Here is a 14,687-nt window from a genome sequence, read left to right as displayed (position 1 = left end):
GTAACCAAATTTCTTTTCCCCCTTGTCTAGGTAACATGGACAGGCACCATTATGAAACGTTTGAGAAGTTTGGCAACAATACTTTCCTAGTACACCTTGACAACGGGAGGGCGTGAGTATCTCCGGTGTGTTAGTTTGTGTGTCTATGTTAATATACTTTTTCATAGTGGTTGCTGGGGTTGTAATTGTGATGTGGCCTAACCGACTCTGGGTCTGTTCTTATTGCAGATTTGGGCGTCACTCCAAAGATGAGCCCTCTATCCTAGCTCCTCTAGAACAGTGTTGCAGGTACAAACAAGAATGTACTCTGCAGATATTTACCGTTTTGTCCGCAGTTAGTTGGAATAGTACTTAATTTAGCACAGTTAAGGTTAATACAATTTTTACTGTGCCCACCATTTTCCTCCTATTTTCTTATCTTCTCATATATTTCTTCCTTCCCTTATCACTCCATCCTGTCCTTGCTCTCTAACACCTCTCTATCATTTTTCTCTTTCTATAGAATCCGTCGCTCCACCTGGCTACGCCTGCGTCTACTGTCCCTGCCACAGTATCGTCTCAGTGATGTCATGAGGGCCTCACTCTCCCATGATCCTCTTCACAGTGTGGCTCCACTGCTGTCGGAGCCTCACCTCGCTGCTCTCGATCGGCGCTTGAAAACTGTGCTGGAGACCGTAAGTCGTTGCCAAAAGAGACAGAGTGAAGATGGTGGTGATGATGGCGTCCTCTATGATGACATTGCCTAATTGAAAGACATGGTCATACCTGCTGGGTAGGACAGTCTGTCTGTACCTCCCATATGTTATGATATATATGTACATGATTACATTTCACACTAGCACATGCAAAATGGTGTTAGCTGTTACATTGATGTAGTTAAAGTCACAAGGACATATTACATAAGTTAAAGTAGAACAGGTTGTTTAACGGGACAATTCATTCGAGCCGCTAATGTAACGGTGCCCTAGGATTTTTTTTTGGGGAATTTCAGCATCAAAAATTCATGATGTTTTGAAAGTTGTAAGAGTTGAAAGAGTTTATAACGTTTATACATATGATGGTATGCAACAACGGAATGGATAGTTGGTCAAATATTTGATGCAATTTTAAAACTATTTGTACCATACCCTAGGAAGTATTATCAAGTATTGGAAATTCAATTTTGAAATACAAAAAAGTTACGTTTTGTCAATTCTTTTGTCATTTACTTGAAAAATTGGTGTATTCAAATGTGACGACAACAGACTTGGTCTGCTACAGGTTAAAGTGTGTGTGTAGTAAAGGAGGCGACTACATGTTTGAGATTCAGGTTCGTTTGACTGGTGACGAACAATTTGACTTTACATTCTCTTAAATGTCTCTTTTTGCGTTCTGTGAAAATAATATTAGTACTTTGTAGGGGTGCACGATTCAGAAAATGTCACGATTCGAATTGATATTGATTTTTAGGCTCACGATTCGATTCAAAATCGATTCTCAATTAAAAAAACGATTCACAGTATGTAAATGTAGTTACTTTTCCCATGCCGTGTGTGTGTGTATATATATATATATATATATATATATATATATATATATATATATATATATATATATCTTATACATCCCTTTGTACATTCATGTGGATTTTTTATTTAGTTTATTTAGTATCTTTTATTGTCCATATTATTCATGTGGATTTGTTTGTTATTTGTTATTTTATCATCCTGTTATGATGTATGTTGTGTGTGTTGTCTGTAAGCTACTGGGACCTTGAATTTCCCCTTGGGGATCAATAAAGTCTATCTATCTATCATGTGATTGCAGTAGACATACAATTAAATTTTTTTTAAAATAAATATGCATACATTTTTGGAATTCTATGAATCGATTTTGAATCGGTAGAGCTTGAATCGCGATTTGAATATGAATCGATTGTTTTGCACACCCCTAGTACTTTGACTGTTTTGTCTTGGACTGATCTGATTCAAAGGAGATTTTGGCCCATTATGCTATTTAGTATTTTTTTTTTTTTTCCAATGCAAAATACAGTACTGTATACAATACACTATTACAGCATACCTTGGTATTACCCTTACATATTTCCTTAGTCCTTGGAATATTTAAATAATTACGGACACTGACAATATGAAGTGTAAAACTGCAACAAATGTACTAAATAATAAAAAGGTGAACTAAAACACAACCTGACTGATAAATGCACGTTGAAAATGGGTAATGCAATGAATCAATGTGGTTTGTTTACACTAAAATAAGAAAAGACAGAACATTGTTAAGGACTTATGAATGTAAAAGCCCTCGGATTCTAGCAGCACCAGCATAATTGTTATTATTGAAATGATTTAGTTATTTGGAGTAAAGTATACCATACAGTTCTGTTTGTGTTATTCGTTGTGCGTTAAGTGGTCATGGACATTTTATTATGTGTCCTCAAAAAGTCATGGAAAGGTTTTGAAATGTTGTCTATTAAAATGTGTGGGAACCTGGTAATTATGATTATCTTTTAGGATACCCGCTACATAAAGAATAATGAAAAGAGCTTCTAGTGGAGTGGACATAGTGTGGTTCGACTGCAGTATAGTAGTACAAAATATCAGAAGCCCCCTTTATATTTTGAATTCTTGTGATTCTTTAATGCACATGTGAATTGTTTCTAGTCTTCAACTTGCTCTGCTCTTCATGACTGACATCTAGAGTTAGAAATCGTAGCTTTCATCTTGATTCAATATGTTGGTCTGTTGATGGACAGAAAAGGGTGATCCTTATATTATTTTTATGTACTTGTTGTGTGATAGGAGTACAGTATATAGCTCATAGATATTTGATATGTGAGTTTTATGAAGGAGATGACTTTAGAGATATTTCCTCATAGCATTTTAATTACTTGTAGTGTCTTTGTATCTTACTGTAATATGAGTACTTAATATGTACCTTTTTTTAAGGCAGTAACTTTAGTTTGTTTCACCAGAGTTGAGGTCCTCCCTTAGGTGTGAGTTCACGTCACAGCTAATTGGGTAGCTGGCAGTCCTCCTTTCCTTTCAGGGGCTCAATCAATAATTTACCTGGCCTGGCTAGATTGATGGCACCTACTCCCTTTTCGCTTCCCCTCGCTCACTTGCCTGTTCTTTCCATGAAATCTACTGCTGACAAGGGGGGAAAAGAGCTTATTAACGGTTGAGAGAGAAAAGTGACTTTAACTGCCTTAAAACGCTGATACACAAAGGACAAGAATTGCTGCGAAGACTTTGTCAGAAGTTTGAATGGGAATACAGACTCTCAGTTCATATTGTCTTTGAAATTGGACACTATGTCTGGAACCACCAGTGACCAGCTGCACAGATCAACTTTAACTGTCTATTCGGTGAGTTCTTGCCTTGTCCTCTGTAATGTAATGTAGTATTTAAAATGGGAGGAAGAACTATGAGATATAGTTTAACATGGCCTGGCCGGCGTGACTTGGGTGAGTATCTATCAGATTTAACATTCCTGTGTGTTCAATGATTGCAAAAGTAACAAGTAACAAGTAAAAGTTGTTTCTTTTGGTGTGTATTTCTCTTTGTGTGTGTTACTGTAGAACCTGATGGAGCACTTCAATCCTGGGCTCCAGAAGCTTGTTGCTTTAGGAAACAGCTATGTCAATGCTTTCCAAGGTAAGTGAGCTTGTTAGTGACTGGTGGGTAGATGTGTGGGTGATTGGTTGAATAAGTGTGTGTGTGTGTGTGTGTGTGTGTGTGTGTGTGTGTGTGTGTGTGTGTGTGTGTGTGTTTGTGTCTTCTTGTTTAACTATATTCGTAGGGTCCAAAAACTGAGAGTCCAGTATACTTGTAGGGTCCGGACAGCTTTGTGGGGCCAAAATGTTGGACCCCACAAGTTTAAAGGGCTGTTTGAGGGTTAAGACTTAGTTGTAGGATTAGGGTTAGAATTAGGTTCTGGTTACGGTGAGGGTAAGGGTTAAGGTTAGGCATTTAGTTGTGATGGTTAAGGTTAGGGTAAGGGGCTAGGGAATGTATTATGTCAATGACGGGTCCCCACAAAGATAGTGAGACGCACTATGTTCGTGTGTGTGTGTGTGTGTGTGTGTGTGTGTGTGTGTGTTTGTGTGTGCGCGCGCGTGCGTGCGTGCGTGCGTGCGTGCGTGTGTGTGTGTGTGCGCGCGCGCATACATTTATATTATGTAAAAATAAATGTGTAAAGTTTTTATGAGAACATGAAGCAGAATTGAAACCTGCATCCCATTGTATTTGCATGTCTGGTCTCACTAATCCTTCCTGTCTACGATTCTATGGTGAGCAGCATATATCATTAATGCACCTCTCGTCCTGATAAAAAAAAGGAAGAGGTAGTCAGTCACAGGACAACAAGGCAGCTTTGTAAAACTATACCAACTGGCATGGGGCTATTCCTAGACCAAAACCACATATCATATGTCAGCAGCACTGCAAGGCTTGTGTTTAAAATGAATAAAGGCAGAATTGATTGACCCAGTTAAGAGTAGTATAACTGGCTGGGGTGTTACTCCAAGGCCAATAAGTTTATACAGTTAAATATTTGAAAAGGTTGTAGTTTATTGTGCATTGTGTGTGTGTGTGTGTGTGTGTGTGTGTGTGTGTGTGTGTGTGTGTGTGTGCCCTACAGCCTTAGCTGTTTGCAGTGAGGCCTACTTCAGCGCTGTGGCTAAGATGGGTGACCAGGCCCTTCACACGCTTGCCTCTCGCTCTCTTGGTAAGTGTGTGAATGTGTGTGTGTGTGTGTGTGTGTGTGTGTTTTTACGTATGATTGATTACTCACTCTTTCTATAACAGGTTTAACCTGTAATTTATTGCATTACAGAAACATAATTGTTCTCTAGAGATGGCTAAGTGCTCTATCAAATTAATGTCAAGCCTTATCATACAGACACATCCCAGATTGTAAAATACCACATCATCTCATCCTCTCTTGTATGTCTGTGTGTGTGTGTGTGTGTGTGTGTGTGTGTGTGTGTGTGTGTGTGTGTGTGTGTGTGTGTGTGTGTATGCAGGCCTAAGTGCATGCATGAGTGCATATTTTCCACCAGCTTCACTTTCACTCTGACTACGGGGCTGTATGATATCATTGTTAGCATTATGCTAAGGCATTCCCATTGAGAGTGTGAGGGCTCATTCATCAGTGCTAGCACAGCGTGACTTACGTAGTTCTGCTAGGTTGGCTAACTGAGAAGGTCAGGGAGCCACAGCGTGACCTGGGGCCCTATTAAGTGACAGCCTCTAAATTATAGATGGGGACAGTCTTTCAGCTGCACTCAATTCATTAGCTCAACCACAATCCATGACAATAATCCACACCAGAGGCACCCATAATATAAAGGGCTTGACTAACTTTCCGCCATCTTAACATGATGACTTGATCAGTGTTAAATTGTGTTAAAGTCATATATCAAATTACTGCTCAAGTATTGTGCCTTTCTTTTATAAATTCACACAAAATAAAAAAAAAGCATTAGATCAATGGTAATTCAAAATGTCTAGTCTTTTTCGTTTTAAACAGGGGATGTCCTGATCCAGTTATCGGAAACACAGAGGAGACTCACCGCAGAGATGGAGGGAGTGGTCAGTACATGTCTTCAGTCAATACTCATATTATTCAAACCAAAACACAGGATCCCCGTTGTCTCAGAAAAGCCGGCTAAATCTTAGAATTTAAGTGCTTCGGGGTTCCCTAGTAGCTCACCTGGTTGAGCGTGGGCTCAGTCCTTACAAGGATTCCAGGCCCGGGTTCAATTCCAACCTTTGGTGCATGTCATCCCCCTCTATTTTCCACTTCCCTGTCTTAAGCAGTCCTATCCAATAAAGGCAAAAAAGCCCAAAAAATTATCTTTAAAGTGCTCATATTATGCTCATTTTCAGGTTCATAATTGTATTTAGAGGTTGTACCAGAATAGGTTTATGTGGTTTAATTTTCAGAAAACACCATATTTTTGTTGTACTGCACATTGCTGCAGCTCCTCTTTTCACACCTGTAGCTACAGAGTGAGGCATCTCACTTCTGTTCCGTCTTTGTTGGGAGTCACACATGCGCTTACTGCGCATGTGCGACTCCCAACAAAGACGGACCTAGCTAGCTTGTCAGTGGCGGAGTATGAGGGAGTGCCATACTAGCAGCTAGGCGAGCATTATAACGTGTCACAAAGTGACGCACGTTTGTCACGGAAGTAAAGGCTGGACTACAATAGAGCTGCAGTTTGTGAACAGTGTTTTCTGTTGGAGATGGTAAGTCCCTTTGGGGTGGACTTTGGGCTTTTTCACTTTGTAAACCTATAACGTGCACAAAAAAGATATATAACACAATAAAAGAAAGGAAAAAAGCATAATATGAGCACTTTAAAAAAAAAAATTGTTTTACAAAAGGCGTAAATATCTAAAATGTTTTAATTGGTTTGTAATTACGTTTGGCGGTGATCAGGTCATATTTGAATACATATTAACCCCAATAAAGAAATAGTCAAATTAAAGACAATAAAGAAAACTGACAGACATTTGCTTACAAAGTTAAGTGTTTATTAAACCCTAATGACCTATAACATAAATGTGTAGCAATGACATATAGCAGACATTGTTGTCCTGCAGCCATCATTTAAATGATTACTGTTACATATTGTTGTCCTCGAGTCAAATCTGACCCATTTTCAAAAGGTTTCTATATCAGAAATTTGGGTTTCTTTCAACCAAATTTTCAAAAGATATAACGTGGATGGCTCCCTAATGCTCTTCACAATTTTTATTCAATTTCATAGCATTTGAAAAAAAAAAAAAAAACATAAAAGAACGCTGAAAAAAGTGACAAAAATGTCGGGAATAGCTTCAAAGATGTGGGGGGAAAAAACCCCAAAACGTCAAAAGGTGCAGAAAAAAACTTGGGGAAAAAGTGACAAAAGTGTTGAAAAAGACGTTGAAAACGTTGAAAAAAAGTTTAAATTTTGACCCAGAAAAACAAAAAGTTGCATGGTCGACGGGAAGACAACACTAGGGTTAAAATTCATAGTGCCACTTGAACCCTTGCGCTTGATTGCAGTGGCTTTCAGTGATGTGAAAAAGGCAAAACATGTCCCTTTGATTAAAAAGTTGGCCTGATGTACATTTGCATATAGATTCAGTCACACAAAATAATCTACTGTTTTAACAAGGGGACAGTTTCCATAATAACTTGGCTGCATCACAATGACTTTGTTGTTCTTCCTGCTTCAGTTTCGATGGTTCCAGGTAGAGGTGTTGCAAGCCATGGAGAAGAATGTCAAATTGGATGAGGAGTACATTGATGTGAGTGGAAAAATGTTTTTATATTTATTCTTCTGAGGACTGGGGTTAAGTTGAGGAGAATTTGGAGGAACTTACTTGGCTAGGAGTATGTTTATGGTAACACTTAGGCAGCTATTCTATTATATGTACTCAGTCAAATGTCTGCCTGCATATATATACTGTAGCATTGCAATACTTTGTGTATTCTTAATTCATATATATGCTGTATATATATATATATATATATATATATATATATATATATATATTTTTGAGTTATTGGTTGAATAGAAAGATCCAATTGTGAAAGAGAGTCAGTAAGATATTAATCAGTATATTTTTGCAAATAAATGTTTAGTGGACTAAATTAATTTTAGGGTTATGGCTCATTCCTACTTTGTGGCTCAACATATGGAAACTACTGATGTGTACAGTACACTGTGGAGTTCACATGTGTTGCCATTCTTTTAATGATTTGAAACTTACCTACATTAATGGTAGTACAAGAAAAGTAATATTTACACATCCTTCAATAAGAAAAGAGAACGCCACTGTAATTTGCCAATGACTTTTTCGTTATGGTTTGTCAATCGCAGTCAATCTTTGACTTGTTGCTGTGGACAACTTTACAACTTGACTCCCATGTATCTGGTCATTTTAGCCATATTTATTGCATTTCCATCTACATAAACCTCAAAGCAGCTTCCCTGCAGATTTGAAAAAAAACTTTCTGAGAATGTCCAATACCAATCTGAGTTTGAATTATTTCGTAAAGTTAGTCAAGACCACAATCAGTTGAGAGGTAATTAGTCTCAAGAGAACCTTTTATTATCACATCAGAGCTTCATAAATCAATCTGTTTCCTGTGCATCAGGGTAGTCGCAGAGTCTATGAGCTGGAGGTGAGGAACCAGGCAGAGGCTTTGGAGAAACAGCTCAGACGAGGAGCCTACAGAGACTCTCTGGTAGTTACACAAACATGTACAAACACTATGTAGGTTCACACTCATATACAGTACACAATGTACATTCACACACAAACTTAGTCCAGTAGCAATACTTGTGTACCATTGTATATGTGTCATTTCTCATACTTTGATGTGTGCATGCTTCCCTGTGTGTGTGTGTGTGTGTGTGTGTTTTTAGGAGAACAGTGAGTACATGCTGTACCTGAGGCAGAGCCAGCAGGAGATCCAGAAGGAGGAGGAGAGGAGGTATCGCTTCTTGGCAGAGAAACACTGTGGCCTCACTCAGTCACTGCTCTTTCTTATAAACAAGGTACACACACACACACACACACACACACACACACACACACACACACACACACACACACACACACGACATTTTTATTCCACCCATGTGATAGCATGTTAATTGCTTGATTATATGAAATTCATGCCTCAGCGTCCACTGGCTCATTTACTGAAGTTCATTTTGTTGCTGCCTGAGATTTAATGAGGTGTTTACCTCTCTTATCTGTTTTTAGACGGGTGCGTCTCTCCAGCAGAAGGCAGATGGATGGAAGGAGAAAGTGAACGACACCAGAGGGTCCAGACCTCGAACTCCCACTCATTTGGATCAAGATGCACAGGTACCAAGGCGTTACGTGGTTTAGTCAATTGTTTTGATCCAATGTGAACATTATACTCAGTCAATTAGTATTCTAAGCACCAGACAGCCTGTAAAGAAGCTGTACTGGCTTGGGATGCCGCACCAGTGTCTGTATATAGCCTCAGTGACACAATTATGGAAAACTTCACACCATGTGCTGTGTTGGTGTGCCTAATACACAGTGTCAGAGTAACCACTGAGTGTAAATAATCTGCAGAAAGTGCTGACTTTGATAGAATGGATCACAATTATTTAATTAGTGACTGAGACAAATATTTATGTTAAAAATGTTTTGTTTACATTTAGACAGCAAGCAACTTAGAGGTGCAGTAGGTAAGACTTATAAAACTAACTTTCTGTCATATTTGCTGAAACTGACCCTATGTTCCAGTAGAACTACATGAAGGTAATAAAAAAATAAAAATTCAGCTCCTCTGGCACCACCTACAGCGCGAGTGTGCGATTTGCAAAAATCCACCGCTCCCTGTTCAGATGCACCAATCAGGGCCGGGGGGGGGGGGGGGGGTGTCTAACTGCGTGTCAATCACTGCTCATGCACACACATTCATTCTCCCTTGTGGGGGGGAGGGGCTTAGGAGACAGTTTGGGCTTTAGCAGAAAGGGGGGGAAGGACTGAGAAGTTGTCGATGTTCAAATTCTTTGGCTAAGTCCTGGATCTTCACAATCCTACCTACAGCACCTTTAAGCGTTGTGCTTAAAGCAAAAACAATTACAGTGCTAGATTTCTATAAAATGTTGAGTTTATTTACTTGTGTATGTTGTTTCTGACCAGCTGCGAGGTTCAGTGAGCTCCCTGCTGCAGACAGTAGCCAGAGATGAAGATATGTCCTGGGCCAGGAGGGAGCAGCAGGCACTGGGCAGAGTGCCCTCTAGAGGTGGGAGGAAGACTGTACTTTGTGGAAACTATGATTGTTGTAAATGAATGTGATTACATTCTGACAACCTTTGAAGCCAAACAAGATCAGTGGTATGTCTGAGTAAATAAGTTATCCCTTTATTTTTGCCTATGGATACACATTCATACACCCACACACACACGTTTCCCTCTTTTCCCACACCTGTCTTTGAGTTTGTTTTTAATGGCATGGTAAGCATGAGGCAGAAAAGCTTTTCCCTGTTTTATGTCTAACTCTCCCTCTTCATCCTATTCCTTTTTTTCGCTCTCCGTTCCACTTGTTCTCCACCCTCTAGCGCCATCTCCCCTCCCCAGCCGCTCTCGCTCCAGCTCAGTGGGGGAATCTCTGGGTCTGGGTGGAGGCAGATCCATGAGAGCCCTGGTTTCTCACCCCTCCTCATCCAACCCAAAGCTTCTACCATTCAACAGGGGAGAGACTGTCACCGTACTGGTTCAAGAGCCACGCAACGGCTGGCTGTATGGACGCACTGACAGCAGCCTGCGGTGGGTAGCTGAGATAGAAGACAATGTGTATGCATGCAGGTGCAGGAGCTATGGATTAGTGTATTTCAGATGTTTTACATTGGAATTAAATTCTAAAAATCTGCGACTATGTATGACTTTCAGCAACCAGAAGGTATTGCAACCAGAAGATATTGCAACTGATAAAGCTCTGGCACAACCGTTGCTACTTAGCCCTCTCCCTCCTCCACCATTGACAGTGAAATCACATTGTCACAACAGAGATGAGAAAGCTAATTAAAGCTTTAGTGCGTAACTTTTTGATATTAATAAACATCCGTTACATTCAAGCCATTGCCAAATGAGTTGCTACAAAGCTAATTAAGATGATCAGCACCACACAACTCTCTCTGTATTTCGCAGAAACTCGAGTGAAGATAATTACCTCTTTTGAAGAGTCCATCATGTTTTTTTAATCCTGCGCGATCACAGAAGGCTTGTATCATGTGGACGCACCGACAGTGTTCTTGTCATTACTTAGAATTCCTCATGAGGGAGACAGAAACTACGCACTATAGCTTTAATTATTCAAAGGAAAATTGAATGGAAATGGTAACAGTATTGTCATTTTTTCATTTATCATGAGAACAAAATGTCTCGCATTGCTGATTAGTCACGTGTATGGGCAGTATGTGGATGGCCTTATAGGCCGAGTGTTTTGAAAGAAGAAATCTCAGCACCTTTATGTGCAAGAGTTGAGAAATAATGTATATCAACAAAGCAATACAAATCAGCAAATGACTTTTGAGGCAAACTGTGACGCTGTGTGTAAAAAGGGAAACCAGCCATTGTTTTGCCAGAGAAAACGTTCCTCCCTCCACATTTACAGAACCTTGATTAACCCTATTTTATCATACTGTTATTGAATCAGTTTTGTCTTTTTGCCTGGTGTTATGGTTTGGGAACTTGTCTCTTAAAAATAGGAACCGTCTGAATCAAATTGTGAAGTGGTCCAGTAAGCTGATGGGAAAGCCACAGCTCAACCCAGAATCCCTGTATTCTCAACAGTTACAAAGGATAGCTGGAACTATTTTGAAAGACTACTCCCACCCTTTACATAGTGAATTTCAGCTCCTACCGTCGGGACGCACGTATAAAGTACCACCCTGTAAAACTAAACGATACAGCAACAGCTTTGTCCCAGCGGCTATACATATATTCAATAAGTAGTAGCAATGCACGTCCGCTGCCTTATTTATTTTTATTTCTGTATTTGGTCTGCGGAATTATTTAATTATTGTATTTTATTAGTAATGAGCAATGTTGTCTCATTGTCACATTACATCCTACAGTCTGCTGCTGATTGTGTGTGTGTGTGTGTGTGTGTGTGTGTGTGTGTGTGTGTGTGTGTAAAAGGAGGCCAAATCTTCCTTCGGGTATTAATAAAGTTACCTTGACCGTGAGATCAGCAAGTGTCATTTCGTGCAATAAGACAGTAAAGCTATTTATTTTGACCACTTAAACTATGAGATGAAATATAAATGTTTTTTTGTGTAGGTTTCCATTTGGTAAGAGCACAAACAAGTACTGCAAAACATCGTCGTTTATAGACACTCTACGCTTTACATTCATTTCAAGTCTAAATAAACCGTATGTTTTGTCTGATGTAGAATGTAGAATGTTTTACAGTATATACTCCTGGTACAAGGACACGAGGATGTATGGGATTTGTTGTTTCCTCATTTGTATCTGTCTTATCTCCTCCAGTCAGGGCTGGTTCCCTGCTGCTTATGTGGCCCCTGTCGAGGATTTCTCCAACACTTTAGCAACAAGGTAGGAATTACTGTCAGTCTGCACACCAAAGAATTTTAGATGTTGAAAACAATTCACATCTGTGGTATAGTGGCCAACATTTCTGCCTCTTACAATGTAAAATGACAAAAGATTTCAGTGTGACAGATTGACCTTAGATTGGAAGCGAATTTGCAATTCCTAGGATGGCGAAGGAATGCTTCGCCCTACTCAGCCTCTGATTGGCTTACCCTGGCATTCTTACCCTAACCCTAACCAGTGTTAATCCTAATGCCTAAACCTAACCCAATCCAACCAATGAAGAAGACATACTTTATTGATTGTTATTTTTCACACATTACACACAGCCCGAGGTGGCTGCCGATGAACAGGCGTACCATGCAATTCGGAAAGTAAACTGGCACCTTTCCAGCTACCAGTCCACACTCTGTACTTGTTTGTATGGGGACATGAACTGGTGACCCACTGGTTTCCAAGCCAAGTCCCCACAGACTGAGCTACTGCCACCCCCAAAAACTCTGCTCCAGGTGAGGATCGAACTCACAACCTCGGCATTGCCCTGCTGTATACTGTCATATAAGTACCGCGCGCTAACCGATTGCGCCACTGGAGCTACAGAGGAAAGCAGTACTAGCCAATCAAAGGCAGAGTAGGGTGGGACATTTCTTCACCACTTCGAAAAATGCTCCAACTCCCAGATGTTGGCCAGCAGACAACCTGCTAAAGTGTCCTCGAGCAAGAGAACGAATGCCTAACATTTTTAGTAGCACTGTTCTGTTGCAGATCTGAAACTTGCCCGACTCTGAACACCAATAGAACATATTTTTGTTGTTCTGTGTCAGTTCACACTACAGAATGACTGTACTAATACCTACTGTAAAATGCATATTTAGTGGGCTGTTCTGTAACAAATAATATACTGTATATACTTGTGGAACATACCCCAGCTCAGAAATGGGAAAGGAGGCTTTATATTTATTATCTTTCGCCAACATATTCCAGGTCACTCTCCTGTTATGAATCACTAAATGCTCCTATATGTGCGCCTTTGACCCCTCAGTGGTGGTTCTCTAAGAAGCCACAGTATGAACAATCTGCTGGACCCCACTGACACCTACACTGACCAACCAGAGAGCAAGAGCTATGGAGATGTCCCGCCACCAGCCACACCCAACCGCAGAGCCTCTGTAGACGGCCGGCCAATCTCTCCTCTCCCTGAGAAGAAACTGGAGTCAAGCCAGACAAAGAACTACAACGAACAGCCACCTCCACCTCCTCCCCCACCGCCACCACCTCCGCTGAGTCAGAATCTTAGAAGGGGCTCTGCAGATTTTCGACCAATCTCTCCCCTCCCTGACAGGAGGGGTGAATCAGCATCTGATGTCCAGGTACCAGAGAGAGTTAAATTCTGAAATAGATTAACTCTCAAAGGATGGCAAAACCATCCTGGTACACTTATGCTACTTCACTTGTTTTGGTTATTCACACTGGCAATCCTCTCTTTTCTTAGACATTATCACCCCACAGGCCACCTGAAAACCCACTGTTTCCCAGGTAAATGTCAGTGTGTATGTGCTGATAGAAAAAAAGTTTGTTTTCTGTGGTTCACTGTCTGAATTCCAGTATCTTTTTTGTTGTTGACTTATTTCATTAAGGGTGATCTATTTGCTAGTCAGTATTGTATCTTGGCATTTGTCTGAAATGATGCAAATTCATTCCATACAAGTATGCATAATCATGAAAGTTGAAGAGTAGTGGATTTGTGCTAGCTGCAAGGTTTCAATGGGCACTTAAAGTATCCCTTTATGTGTCATTTTAGAAGTGTATTTGGTATGAAAATGATGAAATGCTTGCTCACTATCCACAGTTATAACGTTCCATTTTCTGGCTGGGGTTTGGTGTTAGTTTCCCAACCTGGAGTGTGTGCATGTGTGTGTATGGGGTTTATTTGTGTTGGCAGTTGGAGTGTGTAAGGTATTGTGTAACATTGTACGTCATCCTCTTGTTTCAGAGGCACAAACCCATTCGCCACTGTAAAGCTTCGCCCCACGAAGACCAATGACAGATCTTCTCCTCAGATCCACTGATCCGTCATCGCTCATGCTGGCAGGGTTTGTAACCGAGGCTGCCAGATCAGGTTGTGGAGGCAGAATATATATTTTTTGTTTCAGGACGAAGTAATGACATCTCTGAAATGTGAAGGCTTTGAGCTACAGGAGCAGAGGAAGGTTTGGTACAGTGTTGAGGTTTTTGTTTTACCAAAAGAAAAGGTGATACTGTAGTACATCTAAGTAGTTTAATATCACAAACATACACTTTTAAAGTAGTTGTTTTATCAACTCTTTGTACAGTATTTGGATTTTTATATAGATGGTCTGTTTGCCTGTTATAGTAAAAATATAAGTAATTAGACATTTTTGGAAATATGCTGACTCGCTTTCTACCTACCATTACCATTCTTATATCTGTACGCTAAATATGAAGCTACAGCCAGCAGCTGGTTAGCTTAACATAAAGTCTGGAAACTGGGGGAAACAGATTGCTGCCTAACAGCTTGCTGACTAACAGAGCTGTTTTTCCCTGTTTCCAGGCCTTTATGCTTAGCTACGC

The 14,687-nt window shown here is 40.2% G+C and overlaps 2 protein-coding genes and 1 non-coding gene across 3 annotated transcripts in view; 2 read left to right on the top strand and 1 right to left on the bottom strand.

Annotated features, from left to right (window-relative positions):
* The window catches only part of LOC144531000 (extracellular serine/threonine protein kinase FAM20C-like), a 33,960-nt gene extending 33,214 nt beyond the window's left edge, over positions 1-746 (top strand). Inside the window, exons 9-11 of the mRNA XM_078270866.1 lie at positions 31-112; positions 229-288; positions 503-746. Coding sequence (XP_078126992.1) covers positions 31-112; positions 229-288; positions 503-746 — 386 coding nt within the window. The remainder of the gene's footprint in view (positions 1-30; positions 113-228; positions 289-502) is intronic.
* A 2,561-nt stretch (positions 747-3,307) lies between these two features.
* baiap2l2b (BAR/IMD domain containing adaptor protein 2 like 2b) lies at positions 3,308-14,217 on the top strand. Its single transcript, XM_078268202.1, is given in 14 exon segments — positions 3,308-3,361; positions 3,575-3,650; positions 4,636-4,722; positions 5,527-5,588; positions 7,224-7,295; positions 8,149-8,238; positions 8,420-8,551; positions 8,763-8,867; positions 9,681-9,783; positions 10,100-10,307; positions 12,033-12,098; positions 13,153-13,512; positions 13,605-13,631; positions 14,089-14,217. Coding segments are annotated over 14 exon segments (1,518 nt in total). The 3' UTR covers positions 14,165-14,217.
* On the bottom strand, positions 12,597-12,690 carry trnai-uau (transfer RNA isoleucine (anticodon UAU)). The gene is made up of 2 exons: positions 12,653-12,690; positions 12,597-12,632 (listed from the first exon to the last, which is right to left on the bottom strand). It is a non-coding gene; the product is annotated as a tRNA-Ile (tRNA).
* Positions 14,218-14,687: the final 470 nt, after the last annotated feature.

This window comes from Sander vitreus, chromosome 2 (genome assembly GCF_031162955.1).
Source record: "Sander vitreus isolate 19-12246 chromosome 2, sanVit1, whole genome shotgun sequence".
Classification (NCBI taxonomy): domain Eukaryota; kingdom Metazoa; phylum Chordata; class Actinopteri; order Perciformes; family Percidae; genus Sander; species Sander vitreus.
Note: the sequence above shows the minus strand (reverse complement) of the source record. Positions and strands in the feature narration are given on the sequence as shown.